The sequence below is a fragment of the Entelurus aequoreus genome, linkage group LG12, assembly GCF_033978785.1.
Source record: "Entelurus aequoreus isolate RoL-2023_Sb linkage group LG12, RoL_Eaeq_v1.1, whole genome shotgun sequence".
Lineage (NCBI taxonomy): Eukaryota > Metazoa > Chordata > Actinopteri > Syngnathiformes > Syngnathidae > Entelurus > Entelurus aequoreus.
In genome coordinates, this window is record NC_084742.1 from 66,371,083 (window position 1) to 66,392,974 (window position 21,892).

The 21,892-nt window shown below is 39.1% G+C and overlaps 1 protein-coding gene across 2 annotated transcripts in view; it reads left to right on the top strand.

Moving 5' to 3' along the window:
- Positions 1-11,220: 11,220 nt before the first annotated feature.
- lrig3 (leucine-rich repeats and immunoglobulin-like domains 3) overlaps positions 11,221-21,892 on the top strand; it is a 94,195-nt gene continuing 83,523 nt past the window's right edge. Inside the window, exon 1 of one of the 2 annotated variants that reach the window (XM_062066474.1) lies at positions 11,221-11,809. In XM_062066474.1, the coding sequence (XP_061922458.1) occupies positions 11,613-11,809 (197 nt within the window). In that variant the 5' untranslated portion in view covers positions 11,221-11,612. The remainder of the gene's footprint in view (positions 11,810-21,892) is intronic. The other variant, XM_062066473.1, reaches the window with a different exon arrangement.

Consider the following 21,892-nt stretch of genomic DNA (forward strand, 5'->3'; position numbering starts at 1 on the left):
CCGACAAAAACTAAGTAATTTCCAGGAAAAACGAAAATTCTGGGTAATCTGGAATACTTAAGAAGAAGCCAAAAGTTAGCAAGGGTGTCCCAGCCTAGCTAAACGTTTTGATAGCTGAATGGCTCGGATCAGATGAAAACTGGGATAGAAGAAGGCTGACAAAAACGGAAGAAATTCCAGGAAAAACGGGAATCCTGGGTAATCTTGGATACTTAGGAAGAAGCCATTTGTTAGCAATAGTGTCTTGGCCTAGCTAAACATTTTGATAGCTCAATGGTTCCGATCGGATGAAAACTGGGGGAGAAGAAGGCCGACAAAAAGGTAGAATTTCCAGGAAAAAACGGAAACTCTGGATAATCTGGGATACTTAGGAAGAAGCAAAATGTTAGCAAGAGTGTCCCAGCCTAGCTGAATGTTTCAGATCGGATGAAAACTGGGGGAGAATAATGCCTACCAAAACAGAATAATTTCCGGCAAACGGGTAATTCTGGGTAATCTGGGACACTTAAGAAGAAGTCAAATGTTAGCAATGGTGTCCCGGCCTAGCTGAACGTTTTAATAGCTGAACGCTTCAGATCGGATGAAAACTGGGGGAGAAGAAGGCGGACAGAAACGTAAGAATTTCCAGGAAAACGGGAACTCTGGGTAATCTGGGATACTTAGGAGGAAGCCAAATGTTAGCAAGAGTGTCCCGGCCGAGCCGAACGTTTTGATAGCTGAACGCTTCAGATTGGATGAAAATTGGGGGAGAAGAAGGCCGACAAAAAATAAATAATTTCCACAAAAACTGAAATTCTGGGTAATTTGGGATACCTTGGAAGAAGCCAAATGTTAGCAAAATGCCCCGGCCGAGCCGAATATTGTGATAGTGTTGTGATAGCTCAATGGTTCAGATTGGATGAAAACTGGGGGAGAAGAAGGCCAACAAAAACTAAGTAATTTCCAGGAAAAACGAAAATTCTGGGTAATCTGGAATACTTAAGAAGAAGCCAAAAGTTAGCAAGGGTGTCCCAGCCTAGCTAAACGTTTTGATAGCTGAATGGCTCGGATCAGATGAAAACTGGGATAGAAGAAGGCTGACAAAAACGGAAGAAATTCCAGGAAAAACGGGAATTCTGGGTAATCTTGGATACTTAAGAAAATGCCAAATGTTAGCAATGGTGTCCCGGCCTAGCTGAACGTTTTGATAGCTGAACGGTTCAGATCGGAGGAAAACTGGGGGAGAAGAAGGCCGACAAAAAGGAAGAATTTCCAGGAAAAACGGGAATCCTGGGTAATCTTGGATGCTTGGGAAGAAGCCATTTGTTAGCAATAGTGTCTTGGCCTAGCTAAACATTTTGATAGCTCAATGGTTCCGATCGGATGAAAACTGGGGGAGAAGAAGGCCGACAAAAAGGTAGAATTTCCAGGAAAAAACGGAAACTCTGGATAATCTGGGATACTTACGAAGAAGCCAAATGTTAGCAAGAGTGTCCCAGCCTAGCTGAACATTTTGATAGCTGAACGCTTCAGATTGGATGAAAACTGGGGGAGAATAATGCCTACAAAAACGGAATAATTTCTGGGAAACGGGTAATTCTGGGTAATCTGGGACACTTAAGAAGAAGTCAAATGTTAGCGACGGTGTCCCGGTTTGGCTGAACGTTTTGATAGCTGAACGGTTCAGATCGGATGAAAACTGGGGGAGAAGGCCGACAAAAACGGAAGAATTTCCAGGAAAACGGAAACTCTGGGTAATCTGGGATACTTAGGAGGAAGCCAAATATTGTGTGTCCCGGCCGAGCAGAACGTTTTGATACTCGACAAAACTCACAATTTTAGAAGAAAACTTTACCATTTTGGCAATATTATAATAGTAATCTGAATTTTACTTGGTAAAATGATGACAAAAGTCAAAATGATGACAAAATGATGACAAAAGTCATCATTTTACTCAAAAAATGTCACTATTTTTACAAGGACAACAAAATTGGCAACATTGTGACAAAAGTCAGAATTTCATATGACAAAAGTCACCATTTTGCATTAAAAAGTAATAATTTTACATGAAGTAGTAATAATTTTACATAAAATAGTAATAATTGTACATAAAATATTACAGAAACAGAAAGAATATGAGAAATTGTTCCCAATTTTATAATAAAAAAATTGGCACATTGTGAGAAAAAGACTGCTTTTAGATTTAAAAAAATATATATATATATTTTTGTGTGTGTGGTTTTTAATCTTCATTATTTACTTCAAGTAATTACAGTATGTCTCTATATACATATATATTAATTATTTTTAAATTAATTTTGGCCAAAGGGGGCGCATTTCAATTTCTTACACACACTTGTTATTTCATATGTTGATTTTAATTTTGACAACTTTGATCTGTGACACCTCCAGTGTTTTGTGAAGAGTTCATGTCAGCGTGAAAACACCCACACACACACACACACACACACACACACACACACACACACACACACACACACACACACACACACACACACACACACACACACACACACACACACACACACACACACACACACACACACACACACACACACACCTTCCCTGCCACTCAATGTTTGGACTGAAACTCACCTGCAGCTTTGCATGCTGGGTAGGCATTGGCATACTTTCTATTCTGAGTATTATTTCTGGCAGTAGGTGGCGCACCGCATTCGCCGCTGCCAATGTGTGTGTGTGTGTGTGTGGGGGGGGGGGTGTTGGCTTTGGAACTGTTAAGTTCACATATCTTCAAAATTGTCAAACAAACTATATCTAAAAGAGTAGCTTACGTTGCTAAACCTAAACCTAAACCTCTGTTGCTAGTCTGGAGATGTTGTAATATGTATATGTGCTTTGCTATGGAGGGGTTTTTCCCCAATCCAGACTGGGCCCCCTTAGGAGCCCTCTTAGGAGCCCCCTTAGGAGCCCCCTCAGGAGCCCAGTATAGATTGTATGTTTTTACTCATCCTTCCCCAGCGTTGACCTTTTTCCCATCTTTTACGGGGCGCTTTGTGGCGACTCATCAGCGTTCATGTTCTGTAACCCTGTACACTGTTTCTTTGTCTCATCTTCAACGGGTTTGTGATGAAAACATAGTTTTGTTGTACTTGTGCAATGACAATAAAGTCCTACCTACCTACCTACCTACCTACCTACCTACCTATATACCTACCTACCTACCTACCTACCTACCTACCTACCTACCTTCCTATCTACATACATACCTACCTACCTACCTACCTACCTACCTACATACCTACCTACCTTCCTATCTACATACCTACCTACCTACCTACCTACCTTCCTACCTACCTTCCTATCTACATACCTACCTACCTACCTACCTACCTACCTACCTACCTACCTACCTACCTACCTACATACCTTCCTATCTACATACCTACCTACCTACCTACCTACCTACCTACCTACCTACCTACATACATACCTACCTACCTACCTTCCTATCTACCTACCTACCTACCTACCTACCTACCTACATACCTACCTACATACCTACCTACCTTCCTATCTACATACCTACCTACCTACCTACCTACCTACCTACATACCTACCTACCTACCTACCTACCTACATACCTACATACCTACCTACCTACCTTCCTATCTACATACCTACCTACCTACCTACCTACCTACCTACATACCTACCTACATACCTACCTACCTTCCTATCTACATACCTACCTACCTACCTACCTACCTACCTTCCTATCTACATACCTACCTACCTACATACCTACCTACATACCTACCTACATACCTACCTACCTTCCTATCTACATACCTACCTACATACCTACCTACCTTCCTATCTACATACCTACCTACATACCTACCTACCTTCCTATCTACATACCTACCTACCTACATACCTACCTACCTTCCTATCTACATACCTACCTACCTACCTACCTACCTACCTACCTACATACCTACCTACCTTCCTATCTACATACCTACCTACCTACCTACCTACATACCTACCTACATTCCTATCTACATACCTACCTACATACCTACCTACCTTCCTATCTACATACCTACCTACCTACCTACCTACCTACCTACCTTCCTATCTATATACCTACCTACCTACCTACCTACCTTCCTATCTACATACCTACCTACCTACCTACCTACCTACATACCTACCTACATACCTACCTACCTTCCTATCTACATACCTACCTACCTACATACCTACCTACATACCTACCTACATACCTACCTACCTTCCTATCTACATACCTACCTATCTACATACCTACCTACCTACCTACCTACATACCTACCTACATACCTACCTACCTTCCTATCTACATACCTACCTACATACCTACCTACATACCTACCTACATACCTACCTACCTTCCTATCTACATACCTACCTACCTACATACCTACCTACATACCTACCTACATACCTACCTACCTTCCTATCTACATACCTACCTATCTACATACCTACCTACCTACCTACCTACATACCTACCTACATACCTACCTACCTTCCTATCTACATACCTACCTACATACCTACCTACCTTCCTATCTACATACCTACCTACCTACCTACCTATCTACCTTCCTATCTATATACCTATCTACATACCTACCTACCTACCTACCTACCTTCCTTCCTATCTACATACCTACCTACCTACCTACCTACCTACCTTCCTATCTACATACCTACCTACCTACATACCTACCTACCTTCCTATCTACATGCCTACCTACATACCTACCTACCTTCCTATCTACATGCCTACCTACATACCTACCTACCTTCCTATCTACATACCTACCTACCTTCCTATCTACATACCTACCTACCTACCTACCTACCTACCTACCTACCTACATACCTACCTACCTTCCTATCTACATACCTACCTACCTACCTACATACCTACCTACCTTCCTATCCACATACCTACCTACCTACCTACCTACCTACCTACCTACATACCTACCTACATATCTACCTACCTTCCTATCTACATACCTACCTACATACCTACCTACCTTCCTATCTACATACCTACCTACCTACCTACCTACCTACATACCTACCTACCTTCCTATCTACATACCTACCTACCTACCTACATACCTACCTACCTTCCTATCTACATACCTACCTACCTACCTACCTACCTACCTACCTACCTACCTACATACCTACCTACTTTCCTATCTACATACCTACCTACCTACCTACCTACCTACCTACCTACCTACCTACCTTCCTACCTACCTACCTACCTACCTACCTACCTACCTACCTTCCTATCTACATACCTACCTACATACCTACCTACCTTCCTATCTACATACCTACCTACCTACCTACCTACATACCTACCTACCTTCCTATCTACATACCTACCTACCTACCTACCTACATACCTACCTACCTTCCTATCTACATACCTACCTACCTACCTACCTACCTACCTACCTACATACCTACCTACCTTCCTATCTACATACCTACCTACCTACCTACCTTCCTATCTACCTACCTACCTACCTACCTACCTACATACCTACCTACCTTCCTATCTACATACCTACCTACCTACCTACCTACCTACCTTCCTATCTACATACCTACCTACATACCTACCTACCTTCCTATCTACATACCTACCTACCTACCTACCTACATACCTACCTACCTTCCTATCTACATACCTACCTACCTACCTACCTACATACCTACCTACCTTCCTATCTACATACCTACCTACCTACCTACCTACCTACATACCTACCTACCTTCCTATCTACATACCTACCTACCTACCTACCTTCCTATCTACCTACCTACCTACCTACCTACCTACATACCTACCTACTTTCCTATCTACATACCTACCTACCTACCTACCTACCTACCTACCTACCTTCCTATCTACATACCTACCTACCTTCCTATCTACCTACCTACCTACCTACCTTCCTACCTACCTACCTACCTACCTTCCTACCTACCTACCTACCTACATACCTACCTACCTTCCTACCTACATACCTACATACCTTCCTATCTACATACCTACCTACCTACCTATCTACATACCTACCTACATACCTACCTACCTTCCTATCTACATACCTACCTACCTACCTACCTACCTACATACCTACCTACCTTCCTATCTACATACCTACCTACCTACCTACCTACATACCTACCTACCTTCCTATCTACATACCTACCTACCTTCCTATCTACATACCTACCTACCTACCTACCTACCTTCCTATCTACCTACCTACCTACCTACCTACCTACCTACCTACCTACCTACCTACCTACCTACCTACCTACCTTCCTACCTACCTACCTACCTACCTACATAACTACCTACCTACCTACCTACATTGTCCCATTTAAAGCAGCAGTTCCATTGGCAGCAAAACAGGCCCAGAGCATAATACCACCACCAATGGTGTTCCTGGGATTAAAGGCCTCACCTTTTCTCCTCCAAACATATTGCTGGGTATTGTGGCCAAACAGCTCCATTTTTGTCTCATCTGACCACAGAACTTCCCTCCAGAAGGTCTTATCTTTGTCCGTGTGATGTCAGATGAAACATAAATGTGGTGACAAAGTCCAAGTGACCTACTTGCTGCAGACGTTAGATGCGTTGAAAGCGGCGTCAGCAAAGGAGGCCACGAGGAAGCGATCCATGTGGATGCTCTCCAAAATCCTGCAGGAGTCCACGGGGATCTAATCAATCACTGTTGTCTGTAGTCCTCCTGCAGCGGGGAGTGCATTGAGTCCACAAAGAATACTATTTGACCACAACTTGGCACACAAAAAAGAAGTAAAAATTGTGATTTCCTATGAAAGAAGGTTGGATGAACTAAATGAGAACTACTATAGCGGTCGATGTGGAGCAGCCCAGTTTCTTTCTAGCACAATCCATGTATGGATCAGCAGAAGAGGAAGTGGAGCATGCATGGTGATGTGTTTGTGTTTGTTCCTGCCTTCCACTTTTTGGAAGGCAAATGAGTCGACGCCGTCACACGTGCATGCAGCTGTTAGCTCGACAATAAAACATTGAATACACCCTCCAATACAACACAATAGCTGCTGATCACCCGTCATTCATGTTGTCACCTCTCACATGGAGACATGTTGTCACCTCTCACATGGAGACATGTTGTCACCTCACAGAAAGACAGCTGGGTCGGTCTGGCCAGGTGTCACAGATTGTAAACAATGACATCTCTACCTAACTATGCTGCTAAATTCATCCATTACACACACTTTGTGTGTTACACATTGTAATGTCATGTATGTTCCAGTATACAACACTGCATACTGACTTTACATAGTTCCAGTATACAACACTGCATTCTGACTTTACATAGTTCCAGTATACAACACTGCATTCTGACTTTACATAGTTCCAGTATACAACACTGCATACTGACTATACATAGTTCCAGTATACAACACTGCATACTGACTTTACATAGTTCCAGTATACAACACTGCATTCTGACTTTACATAGTTCCAGTATACAACACTGCATACTGACTATACATAGTTCCAGTATACAACACTGCATTCTGACTTTACATAGTTCCAGTATACAACACTGTATATTGACTTTACATAGTTCCAGTATACAACACTGCATACTGACTTTACATAGTTCCAGTATACAACACTGTATATTGACTTTACATAGTTCCAGTATACAACACTGCATACTGACTTTACATAGTTCCAGTATACAACACTGCATTCTGACTTTACATAGTTCCAGTATACAACACTGCATACTGACTATACATAGTTCCAGTATACAACACTGCATTCTGACTTTACATAGTTCCAGTATACAACACTGCATACTGACCTTACATAGTTCCAGTATACAACACTGCATACTGACTTTACATAGTTCCAGTATACAACACTGCATACTGACTTTACATAGTTCCAGTATACAACACTGCATACTGACTTTACATAGTTCCATTATACAACACTGCATACTGACTTTACATAGTTCCAGTATACAACACTGCATACTGACTATACATAGTTCCAGTATACAACACTGCATACTGACTTTACATAGTTCCAGTATACAACACTGCATACTGACTATACATAGTTCCAGTATACAACACTGCATACTGACTTTACATAGTTCCAGTATACAACACTGCATACTGACTTTACATAGTTCCAGTATACAACACTGCATATCGACTTTACATAGTTCCAGTATACAACACTGCATACTGACTTTACATAGTTCCAGTATACAACACTGCATACTGACTTTACATAGTTCCAGTATACAACACTGCATTCTGACTTTACATAGTTCCAGTATACAACACTGTATATTGACATTACATAGTTCCAGTATACAACACTGCATACTGACTTTACATAGTTCCAGTATACAACACTGCATACTGACTTTACATAGTTCCAGTATACAACACTGTATATTGACTTTACATAGTTCCAGTATACAACACTGCATACTGACTATACATAGTTCCAGTATACAACACTGCATTCTGACTTTACATAGTTCCAGTATACAACACTGTATATTGACTTTACATAGTTCCAGTATACAACACTGCATACTGACTTTACATAGTTCCAGTATACAACACTGCATTCTGACTTTACATAGTTCCAGTATACAACACTGCATACTGACTTTACATACTCCAGTATACAACACTGCATTCTGACTTTACATAGTTTCAGTATACAACACTGCATACTGACTTTACATAGTTCCAGTATACAACACTGCATACTGACTTTACATAGTTCCAGTATACAACACTGCATACTGACTTTACATAGTTCCAGTATACAACACTGCATACTGACTTTACATAGTTCCAGTATACAACACTGCATACTGACTTTACATAGTTCCAGTATACAACACTGCATACTGACTTTACATAGTTCCAGTATACACTACTGTATATTGACCTTACATAGTTCCAGTATACAACACTGCATACTGACTTTACATAGTTCCAGTATACACTACTGTATATTGACCTTACATAGTTCCAGTATACAACACTGCATATTGACTTTACATAGTTCCAGTATACAACACTGCATATTGACCTTACATAGTTCCAGTATACAACACTGCATACTGACTTTACATAGTTCCAGTATACACTACTGTATATTGACCTTATATAGTTCCAGTATACACTACTGTATATTGACCTTACATAGTTCCAGTATACACTACTGTATATTGACCTTATATAGTTCCAGTATACAACACTGCATACTGACTTTACATAGTTCCAGTATACAACACTGTATATTGACCTTACATAGTTCCAGTATACAACACTGCATACTGACTTTACATAGTTCCAGTATACAACACTGCATACTGACTTTACATAGTTCCAGTATACAACACTGTATATTGACTTTACATAGTTCCAGTATACAACACTGCATACTGACTTTACATAGTTTCAGTATACAATACTGCATACTGACTTTACATAGTTCCCGTATACAACACTGCATACTGACTTTACATAGTTCCAGTATACAACACTGCATTCTGACTTTACATAGTTCCATTATACAACACTGCATACTGACTTTACATAGTTCCAGTATACAACACTGCATACTGACTTTACATAGTTCCAGTATACAACACTGTATATTGACTTTACATAGTTCCAGTATACAACACTGCATACTGACTTTACATAGTTCCAGTATACAACACTGTATATTGACTTATGATACTTCCAGTATACAACACTGCAAACTGATTTTACATAGTTCCAGTATACAACACTGTATATTGACTTTACATAGTTCCAGTATACAACACTGTATATTGACTTTACATAGTTCCAGTATACAACACTGTATATTGACTTTACATAGTTCCAGTATAAAGTATTCCAGTAATCAGTTCCCATCACACTTCAGGTTGTAATCAGTTCCCATCACACTTCAAGTTGTAATCAGTTCCCAACACACTTCAGGTTGTAATCAGTTCCCATCACACTTCAAGTTGTAATCAGTTCCCAACACACTTCAGGTTGTAATCAGTTCCCATCACACTTCAAGTTGTAATCAGTTCCCAACACACTTCAAGTTCTAATCAGTTCCCAACACACTTCAGGTTGTAATCAGTTCCCATCACACTTCAAGTTGTAATCAGTTCCCATCACACTTCAGGTTGTAATCAGTTCCCATCACACTTCAGGTTGTAATCAGTTCCCATCACACTTCAAGTTGTAATCAGTTTCCAACACACTTCAGGTTGTAATCAGTTCCCAACACACTTCAGGTTGTAATCAGTTCCCAACACACTTCAGGTTGTAATCAGTTCCCATCACACTTCAAGTTGTAATCAGTTCCCAACACACTTCAAGTTGTAATCAGTTCCCAACACACTTCAAGTTGTAATCAGTTCCCAACACACTTCAAGTTGTAATCAGTTCCCAACACACTTCAGGTTGTAATCAGTTCCCAACACACTTCAGGTTGTAATCAGTTCCCATCACACTTCAAGTTGTAATCAGTTCCCAACACACTTCAGGTTGTAATCAGTTCCCATCACACTTCAAGTTGTAATCAGTTCCCAACACACTTCAGGTTGTAATCAGTTCCCATGCAATATTATGCAATATTTCCCCCCCAAAAGTGAAATTAGAGCTTTGAATATGTCACTAATTAATAACAACATTGATTTTGATTCATCATTATTTTTTTAAGTAATGACAATTTAAAAAAAAACTGCCTGCATGGCAGATTTTTGTTATTAGAGTCAAAACACACCTTTTTTTTACCACAGCTTTTATCTAATTTATCTGCCTTCTTGTTTTTAAATACACTGCTTGCCTATCTGTTTTATCCAGTGCTTTCATGCTTTTATTTCTATTTTTATCTATGTTTCTGTTAGTGTTTATCTAGTGTTTTTCATGTTTTCATTTCTATTTGAATTTTGTTTTATATATTCTAACTTTCTATTTTTTTTTTTTATATACTACAAATGTAAAGTGCGTTACAAATGTAATTCATTATAATAATTATCATTATTATTATTAAAATTGCACCTGTTTGCTCTTTTATTTTATTTTTTTTAATTTTTTACAATATTTATTTATTTATTTATTTTTAGAAAAATGAGCTGCGGTCCCCGGATGTAATCAATGCCTACACACATTTACTCGAGGAGCATTGTCGTGTTTAAACTACACTACCCATACACCCCCGCGGCTGCTTGGCCCCGCCCCCACATACCGCCTTCTACGCGTTCACGCTGCTTGTTGGATTTTCCTCCACACTTCAAACATCCACGGAGAGGCTCGCTCACCTAAAACTTCCACCAGAAGAATGGCCAACACTTTCCCTTCACTTTCGATCACGATGAGCTACAAAACAACACGGAAGTGGATTTAAAAGGATCTACTTTGTGCGCCTACAGTCACGTTTTTTTTTTTTACTTTTCCCACTTTTTTGTTTTAAAGGGGGAGGGGGGACACACAAACTTCAGGGGTGTCCTCTTGTGAAAGGAAAATGTGTCCCGACACGCCAGCCCGCACTTTTGCCAGCTTTCTGCTCTTTTTTCTGGTGTTTTTGAGATTATTTTGTGGGGTTTGGACGAACGCGAGGACGTGTCCGCCGCCGTGCGCATGTTTGGGGGATTCAGTGGACTGTAGTCGACTCAAAAGGGGACAAATGCCAAACTCTTTCCCGGATTGGACTGTTCAGCTGTAAGTATATTTTATTTATTTCCTTTTTTTGCATGAATCATCTTCTTTACTTGACTTCGTTCATTGTTTGCTGAGTGGAGGTTGATTTTCTTTTTTTTTGGCACGGAGAGGACCCACATTCCTCTTCAGACCACATGAGGGGCAAAGTATCGCAACGACTGTGCTCCTCCGAAAGTCTCCAAACCTCTCATTAATCTATTTTAATGTCGAACAAGGAGGATTTATGTGAGTGGAGAAGGTTTTTACACGGCCAAAGATCTTTTATTAGTGTCATGGTTCGGAGAGGATGGTGTTGCACGGTGCATGTTGTTCATGATTGCAATGAATTAAAGAAATAAATCATTATGGATGGATACAGAGATACAATACACATTTCTCATTTGTCCACTTAAATGGGAGCTGTACTTTTGGGGAATGTTACCCAACATTCACAATCATATGTTTTTCTTGTTTTAATGCATTCTAACTCGTAAATAAAAGCTAGAAGAAGTCAGCTAACAATGGCGATAATGGGTGTCGCTCAAAAATCGCTTTAAAACCCCCCAGAAAAGCCTCTGTCATCGTTTTATTTTTACGCTTTTAGTATACATGTATATGTAATGTAGTAACATTCATAACATGTAATATATATATATATATGATGTAAGTGTATATGTCATGTAGTAGCATTCATAATAACATGTAATATATATATGATGTAAGTATATATGTCATGTAGTAACATTCATAATAACATGTAATATATACATGATGTAAGTATATATGTCATGTAGTAACATTCATAATAACATGTAATATATATATGATTTAAGTATATATGTCATGTAGTAACATTCATAATAACATGTAATATATACATGATGTAAGTATATATGTCATGTAGTAACATTCATAATAACATGTAATATATACATGATGTAAGTATATATGTCATGTAGTAACATTCATAATAACATGTGATATTTACGTATTTTGCTCTTTTTAAGCAAACAGCGACAAATTAATTTTAAGATGCGTCACAACGTTCGCTTTTCCCTTCAACAACAACAACAACAACAACAACAACAAGACTACTAATCATGAGAGACGACAAAGACTACTTTGGGACAAATGATGATCCAGAAACTTCTACTTTTGAACCTGAATATAAGGAGGATGACCTACAAGTTTTTAGAAGCTGAGTTATAAAAAGACTCGGCAAGTAGCAGTAATGCTAAGTGCCAAACAAGATAGACAAACGGTGAACATATTAATACAATCACTTACTGTACAATGTCTGCTCTCACTGGGATGCCAGCATCGTTTTTTTGCATCTTTCCTGGGTCTAAATTGGATGTCAAAGTTGACTGTCCACAACCTTCTACTATCCAGGTGAGAGGCACGATTTATAATCTGGAATTAACTTTCACCAGCAGCTCGGTATGTCAATATAGCAGCATAAGCTAGTTAGCGCTCTGTGATATCGGCACCACTTGAAATAGTTTGTCTGCGTTAGCGCTTATAATAACAATATTGCTCATTTTAATTATCGTTTATGGTTTTTTGGTTGTTCTTAGAGGACTTAGAGCAGGGGTCCCCAAACTTTTTGACTCGGGGCCGTATTTGGTTAAAACAATTTGGCCGGGGGCCGGGCTGTATATATATATATATATATCTGTCAGATATATATATAGCACACTTTCTGCGCGCGCGATGATGTCACGTTATCGATGGGAAAATGCATTTTTAGACAATATGATTTGCCTGAGCGGCTAGGAGACACCGTGAGTAGCAAGCGGTACAAAGTGGATAAGAAAAGACAGAATATTTATATTTTATTTAAAAAAAAAAAAAATTTTAATTTTTTTTTATACTTGGGACTTCCTGCGGACCTGATTTTGGATGCTGGCGGGCCGGATCCGGACGCAGTTTGGGGGACCCCTGACTTAGAGAGTACTCCCGCATTGTTAGCCACCTCTTACATGCCATATTTTACAACTTAGAATGCATTAAAAAAAAAAAGAAACGATAGGCAAAGTTCCAAAAAAGAGGTGCAGTTCACCTTTAATAGCAAGTAATTGTTACTTTTTTAAATGCATACATTCATGATTACAACAAATTAAATAAATACATGTATTTATCCACTTGGAAGCAGCCAAAACAGCAATCAAAAGCTGAACTGCCGTGCACATCTATATTCTTACTGGACTTTTATTGACATGCATCACGCCAGAGCACATCGTTTTTATGGTTCCAGTTACATTCGATGTAGCTTTGACATTTTCCTCAAAATAAAGTTTTCCAGAGAAAACAAATCAACCCTGGTCCTCCAAAGAAAACGGGGGGGGGGGGGGGGGTCGGAAAAGTTCCACACGGGGCGGGGAATTCCTTTCACTCTGGCATGCTAATTTATGAGTGGCTCTCCGGCACATCTTAAAGCCCTTAAACCGGCGAGGCCCTTTGTTTTCCAGCACCCCATTATTTCTGCTGAGTTAGCAACACCCGAGCCAGCCGCGGTCCTGATCATGCAGGATTAGTTGGCCACAAAGTGAGGGAACACAAGGGGGAGGAGAGAGGCTCGTACAAAAGCATTGAAGTTGTCACGTTGTGTAAATGGTAAATAGAAAGAGAATACAATGATTTGCAAAGACAAGATATTTCATGTTCACACTGAGAAACTTTGTTATTTTTTGCAACAAATCATGAACTTAGAATTTAATGGCAGCAACAGGTTGCAAAAAAGTTGTCAGAGGGGCCTTTTTTACCAGTGTGTTACATGGCCTTTCCTTTTAACAACACTCAGTAAAGGTTTGGGAACTGAGGAGACACATTTTTGAAGTGGAATTATTTCCCATGCTTGCTTGATGTACAGCTTAAGTTGTTCAACAGTCTCTCTTCTCATATTTTAGCCTTCATATTGCACCAGGTCTGGACTACAGGCAGGCCAGTCTAGTACACGCACTCTTTTACTATGAAGCCACGCTGTTGTAACAATTGGCTTGGCATCGTCTTGCTGAAATAAGCAGGGGCGTCCACGATGGCAACATATGTTGCTCCAAAAGCTGTATGTACCTTTCAGCATTAATGGTGCCTTCACAGATGTGTAAGTTACCCATGCCTTGGCCACTAATACACCCCCATACCATCACACCTGCTGGCTTTTCAAAGTTGCGCCTAGAACAGTCCGGGTGGTTCTTTACCTCTTTGTTCCGGATGACACGACGTCCACAATTTCCAACAACAATTCGAAATGTGGACTCGTCAGACCACAGAACACTTTTCCACTTTGCATCAGTCCATCTTAGATGAGCTCGGGCCCAGCAAAGCTGGCGGCGTTTCTGGGTGTTGTTGATACATGGCTTTGACTTTGCATAGTAGAGTTTTAACTTGCACTTACAGATGTAGCGACCAACTGTAGTTACTGAGAGTGGGTTTCTGAAGTGTTCCTGAGCCCATGTGGTGATATCCTTTACACACTGATGTGGCTTTTTGATGCAGTACCGCCTGAGGGATCCAAGGTGTGTAATATCATGGCTTACGTGCAGTGATTTCTCCAGATTCTCTGAACCTTTTGATGCTATTACGGAGCGTAGATGGTGAAATCCCTAAATTCCTGGCAATAGCTGCTTGTCCTTGTTTGTGAACGACTGAGCATTTCATGGAAGCTGCTTTTATGCCCAATCATGGCACCCACCTGTTCCCAATTAGCCTGTTCACCCGTGGGATGTTCCAAATAAGTCTTTGATGAGCATTCCGCAACTTTTCTCAGTCTTTTTTTGCCACTTGTGCCAGCTTCTTTGAAACATGTTGCAGGCATCAAATTCCAAATGAGCTAATATTTGCAAAAAATAACAAAGTTTTCCAGTGTGAACATGAAATATCTTGTCTTTGCAGTCTATTCAATTGAATATAAGTTGAAAAGGATTTGCAAATCATTGTATTCTCTTTTTATTTACCATTTACACAACGTGACAGCTTCACTGCTTTTGGCTTTTGTACATTTGGAAACATAGTCAAGACCCTCTATTTACATTCATGATAGAGTTTATTACGTTATGAAACATTTCGCCATATCATCAGCATGTGTGTTTCTAGTTTACTTTCTTCTACTCATCATTTACTTCTGAAATATCAAGCGGTCTCGTAATGTGACATATTTGTAGATCAGATTAATGACCCTTGAAAGCACTCTGAAGTATTAGCACAGCATTTACTTATATGACACAATCCAGAAACAACCTTCCCTAGTCATGGTGCAAAGACAAAATGGAACTAACATAAATGTCAACACACATGGTCACACATAACACAACCTGCTCACTGGACATTGTGGATATGATGAAAAACGTCCAAACACCATAAAACAATTCAAAATTACACCCACTGCAAGGCATGGTGGGAAAAATGTAAAACACTTTCTCCACACGTATCCATGTTTGGCACATTTTAACTGCTTGATATTTCTGATTGACTACACAACTTTAAGAATGTTGTCACAGTAGTAAACAATGTAGGAGGCAAACTTTCACATACTCTTAATATTTAATTATATAAATTATACATCCATCATAATAATATAATATGTACACACATACATATGTATATACATATAAACATACATACACAGTTACTGTACATGCAGTCGGCTTTTGGCCCTTGGGCCAATTTTTTTTAGCCCAATGCGGCCCCCAAGTCAAAAAGTGTGGACACCCCTGTTATAGACTATAGCTGTGTTTTTTAACCATAGGCCCGGGGGCCCCTCGTTGGGCCACCAGCGCCTCCAAAATGGCTGCCAAAAAATATCAAGTTTCTCAGCTGTGTTTCGTATGGGCCTCAGCGGTACTCAGTTGCAATACACTTTTCCACCACTTGTGGCAGTAATGACAACATCAACCCGACAGAAGAAGTCTGGAGCTGAAGTCATAGAGAAGTTTCGTAAGTGCAAAAAATATGACTAAAGTGGTGAAGCTGTAGTTTCATTCATACTTAAAGGCCTACTGAAATGATTTTTATTTATTTAAACGGGAATAGCAGATCCATTCTATGTGTCATACTTGATCATTTCGCGATATTGCCATATTTTTGCTGAAAGGATTTAGTAGAGAAAATCGACGATAAAGTTCGCAACTTTTGCTCGCTGATAAAAAAAAGCCTTGCCTGTAGCGGAAGTAGCGTGACGTCACAGGAGCTAGTATTCCTCACAATTCCCCGTTGTTTACAATGGAGCGAGAGAGATTCGGACCGAGAAAGTGATGATTACCCCATTAATTTGAGCGAGGATGAAAGATTTGTTGATGAGGAACGTTACAGTGAATGACTTGAGAGACAGTGATGGACGTATCTTTTTTCGCTCTGACCGTAACTTAGGTACAAGCTGGCTCATTGGATTCCACACTCTCCTTTTTATATTGTAGATCACAGATTTGTATTTTAAACCACCTCGGATACTATATCCTCTTGAAAATGAGAGTCGAGAACGCGAAATGGACATTCAGTGCCTTTTATCTCCACAACAATACATCGGCGAAATGCTTTAGCTACGAGCTAACGTGATAGCATCTTGCTTTAACTGCATATAGAAACAAAAGAAATAAACCCCTGATTGGAAGGATTGATAGAAAATCAACAATACTATTAAACCGTGGACATGTAAATACACGGTTAATGCTTTCCAGGCTGGCGAAGGTTAACAATGCTGTGCTAACGACGCCATTGAAGCTAACTTAGCAATCGGACTGCACAGAGCTATGCTAAAAACATTAGCTTTCCACCTACACCAGCCAGCCCTCATTTGCTCATCAACACCCGTGCTCACCTGCGTTCCAGCGATCGGCAGAAGGACGAAGGACTTCACCCGATGCGTTTGGCGGCCCGGAGACGTAGGAAGTCAAGGTGAAGTCGGCGGCTAGCGCGGCTAGCGCTCCAGCAAAGTCCTCCTGGTTGTGTTGCTGTAGTCCGCTGCTAATACACTGATCCCACCTACAACTGTCTTCTTTGCAGCCTTCATTGTTCATTAAAAAAATTGCAAAAGATGTCCAGAATACTGTGGAATTATGAAATGAAAACAGAGCTTTTTGTATAGGATTCTACGGGGTACCATAACTTCCGTTACTCGGACTTCGTCACGCGCATACGTCATCATACCGCGATGTTTCAGCCGGATATTTCCCGGGAATTTTAAAATGTCACTTTATAAGTTAACCCGGCCGTATTGGCATGTGTTGCAATGTTAAGATTTCATCATTGATATATAAACTATCAGACTGCGTGGTCGGTAGTAGTGGCTTTCAGTAGGCCTTTAAATTGTATTGACAGTTTTTTAAAGAAATATATATATATATATATATATATATATATATATATATATATATATATATATATATATATATATATTAGTATTTATTATTAATTTAGTTGGAATGTATTTATTTTAGCACCACATAATTGCATGTAAAATTGTTCACCAATTGCTATGACTCCCTTCTTTTGCAGTATATTTGATCAGTTCGTTTTCCTAATCAGCCTGACCTAAGCCTCGATAATAATCTTTGTGATTAACACATGCTTAATATCATTTGACAAACGTGTAAACTGTTAGATATAATTATTGAATACAAAATTACTAATTTAGTGTTAATATTCGAGTGGGCCCCGGGCCCCTCTGTAGTGGAAAAGGTCAAAATGGTTAAGAACCCTCAGACTATAGCATAGCCACCATGTTGTTTATCTCAAACCCATTGGAGTGGCAGTGTTGGCTTACCTTTCCCTCTTTTCCTTGTAACAAATGTTTAGCTTTATTAATGACAAGCTTTTATTTACCAATAGGAAGGTGAGGTCCGGTTTCATTTCCTGCTTACTTTCGCTTTGGCCTTCCTGCACCAAAAGTGGATATTAATGAGAAATAACGTGACGGCACAATGACAAAATCAAGGAGAATATAATGGATATAAGTCTGGTTAGACTTCACAATTTACATCATTTAAGGGGACCTATAACATTTAAATTTACATTTAAACATTTAAAACCCGTCTTTTTCGTTGAGATAAGACATCTTGCATATGCTTTGGTGTAAACTTCAACTTTTGCAACCTGTTTTTTGAGTCCGTCTGCAAAATATTCGTTTGTGGAGGCCTTCCCAGATTGCAAATGAAACCACGCCCCGCTCTCTCCCAAAGTATCATCAATTATATTTAGAAAATATACACTGTTAAATATATATCGTGAAGATGAACGTCAATGTTTAGTTTTTTTCCAGGCGCGATTGAAAATTAACTTCGTAAACAGATTCACCCGGTCACAACAACACATCCACTGCATCCAAAAAGCTGCTTTTAGCACATATACACAGCATATGTGTAGATGTGCATATGTGTATATGTATAACATGACCTGAAAATAATACTTTTTTTGTATCCTACCCTTTCCGTCCCCTCGTGCAGAGCTCCTCCCCTCTGGCCGATATCTTTCCTTACTGTCCATATAAGTACATCCACCTCGCTGTGACATCACAACGTAGCCAGACTGCAAAACTTGTGCGCAGGCTCACGCCCGAATGCGTGAATCTCATGACCTGACGCTTTGGCATTGTCTAACGTGAATATCCCACATTGTAGTGGCACGCCAAAGAATCACTTAATTAAATATTCAGACACAGTGTTACTGTTCAAACTGTGTGTAATGTTACAGTGGTGAAAAATATTAAATATACTTGCTAAATAAAACCTCTGCCCGGTTTTTAGCGACTATTCAGGCCTACTATTCTACTGTATTTCAATGTTGGTCATGGTAGAGAGCCAAGTGTTCAAAAAGTTTGAGAACCACTGCGCAAACTGGTTGGGTCAACAGCGCCCCTGCTGGTTTCATCCAAGTACTGCACTATGTTTACCTCAATTTGGCTACACAGTAACTTTTCCAACAAAGGATAACATTGTAAGGTACAAATGTATATTTTAGAACCTACAGAAAGGCAGGTATCATAGTCATTAGGGCTGGGCCGATACAACGATATCAATATACATCGTCCATAGACACGTCATTCGTAGCAATAAAAAAATGCGTTGGATAAAACGTTTGGTACATATATATCATTTCTTTGGTGGGAAGAAACCGGAAGTTGCAAAACAAGGAAAAGTGTGGCAGTTTCTTCCAAAAATATTCCAATAATAATCACTGCATACCATGAATGTATTTCAATACTTAGATAAGAATAACAGACCAAATACATGTTACACAGCCATACTGTAACTTCCTGGCACTAAACCTGTGGAAAATACTCCTTATCGGGTTTCTTTGTTTCCGCTTTCACACTTTGCACTATTTTGTTACACTTGATTAAGCATTTCTTAATATATTCCTTATTTTTGCACCTTCTTTTTAAGAGCCTATTGTTAAGTGTTCAATGTTTTGTTGACATTGTTGGAGTACTTTCCACGCTTGTGTTGACGTTTCCCTTCTGCCTTAATAGCCGAGGGGATTATAATCAGAGGAAGGTTCCATTTCAAATAAATAGTATTATTCTCCTGCTCCTTATTTTCCATGAGTCATACATTTTTTTAATAATCATCAACATCGACCGATATTATTAATAATATTTAAACTATTACTGCATAACAAAAATGTATTTCCATAGTTAAATAAGAATAACAGGGCAAATACATGTTACACAGCTGTTATTTCCTGGCACTAAACCTGCAGAAAATAGTTGTTCTCAGGTTTCTCTGTTTACATTTTCACACTTTGCACTATTTTCTTACACTTTATGAAGCATTTCTTACATATTCTTCATTTTCAAGATATTATTGTTATGTGTTTAATTTGATTTTACAATTATATTGAGTGTTTTCCATGCTCGTGTTGACATTTCCTTTCCGCTTTGATAGTTGAGGGGATTATAATCAGGTGAAGGTTCCATTTCAAATAATAAATATTATTCTACTGGTTTCGGTTGTTTATTTAACAAAGCGTTAGTGTTGTCCCCATACCAATATTTTGGTACCGGTACCAAAATATATTCCCATATTTTTCTACATAAAGGGGACCACAAAAAATGTCATTATTGTCTTTATTTGAACAAAAAATCTTAGTGTACATGAAACATATGTTTATTATTGTAATTTAGTCCTTAAATAAAATGTTGAACATACTAGACAACTTGTCTTTTAGTAGTAAGTAAACAAACAAAGACTCCTAATTAGTCTGCTGACGTATGCAGTAACATATTGTGTCATTTATACACCTATTATTTTGTACACATTATGAGGGACAAACTGTAAAAATTGATTATTAATCCGCTTGTTCATTTACTGTTAATATCTGCTTACTTTCTGTTTTAACATGTTCTATCTACACTTCTGTTCAAATGTAATAATCACTTATTCTTCTCTTCTTTGATACTTTACGTTAGTTTTGGATGATACCACATATTTAGGTATGACTCCGATACCAAGTAGTTACAGGATCATACAATAAAATATAATACCTAATAAACCAATAATAATATGGTCAAGAAATACTGATGTAAAGGGTAGGTGTCGCTCTGTTTTCTGTTTAACATGTTCTATCTACACTTCTGTTCAAATGTAATAATCACTTATTTTTCTCTTCTTTGATACTTTACATTAGTTTTGGATGATACCACATGTTTAGGTATCGATGCGATACCAAGTAGTTACAGGATCATACATTGGTCATATCCAAAGTCCTCATGTGTCCAGGGACGTATTTACTGACTTTATAAACATAATATGGATTTTTTTTAAACGAAAGAAGATGTTGTGATGCCAAAAAATGTCAACGTAATCATAGTAGTATCGAGTAGATACTCTACTGTACTTGGTATCATTACAGTGGATGTCAGGTGAAGATCCACCCATGGCGTTTGTTTACATTGTGACGCCGGTGAGCTATTGTATCCTCCTACGGTGTGTAGTGAAGCATGTTTAGCTATTCCTCGTCCTCCAGTGATAATGATACTTGTAAGAAACTTACTTTATTTGTCGCCATGGAGGCGAGGATTAGTGATTTAGAAGTAGCCATGTCTTAAAGCGCCTCTTCCTGAGGGTGTTTCAGTGTTATAACTTCACCTTTATCTCTACTTTTTACACC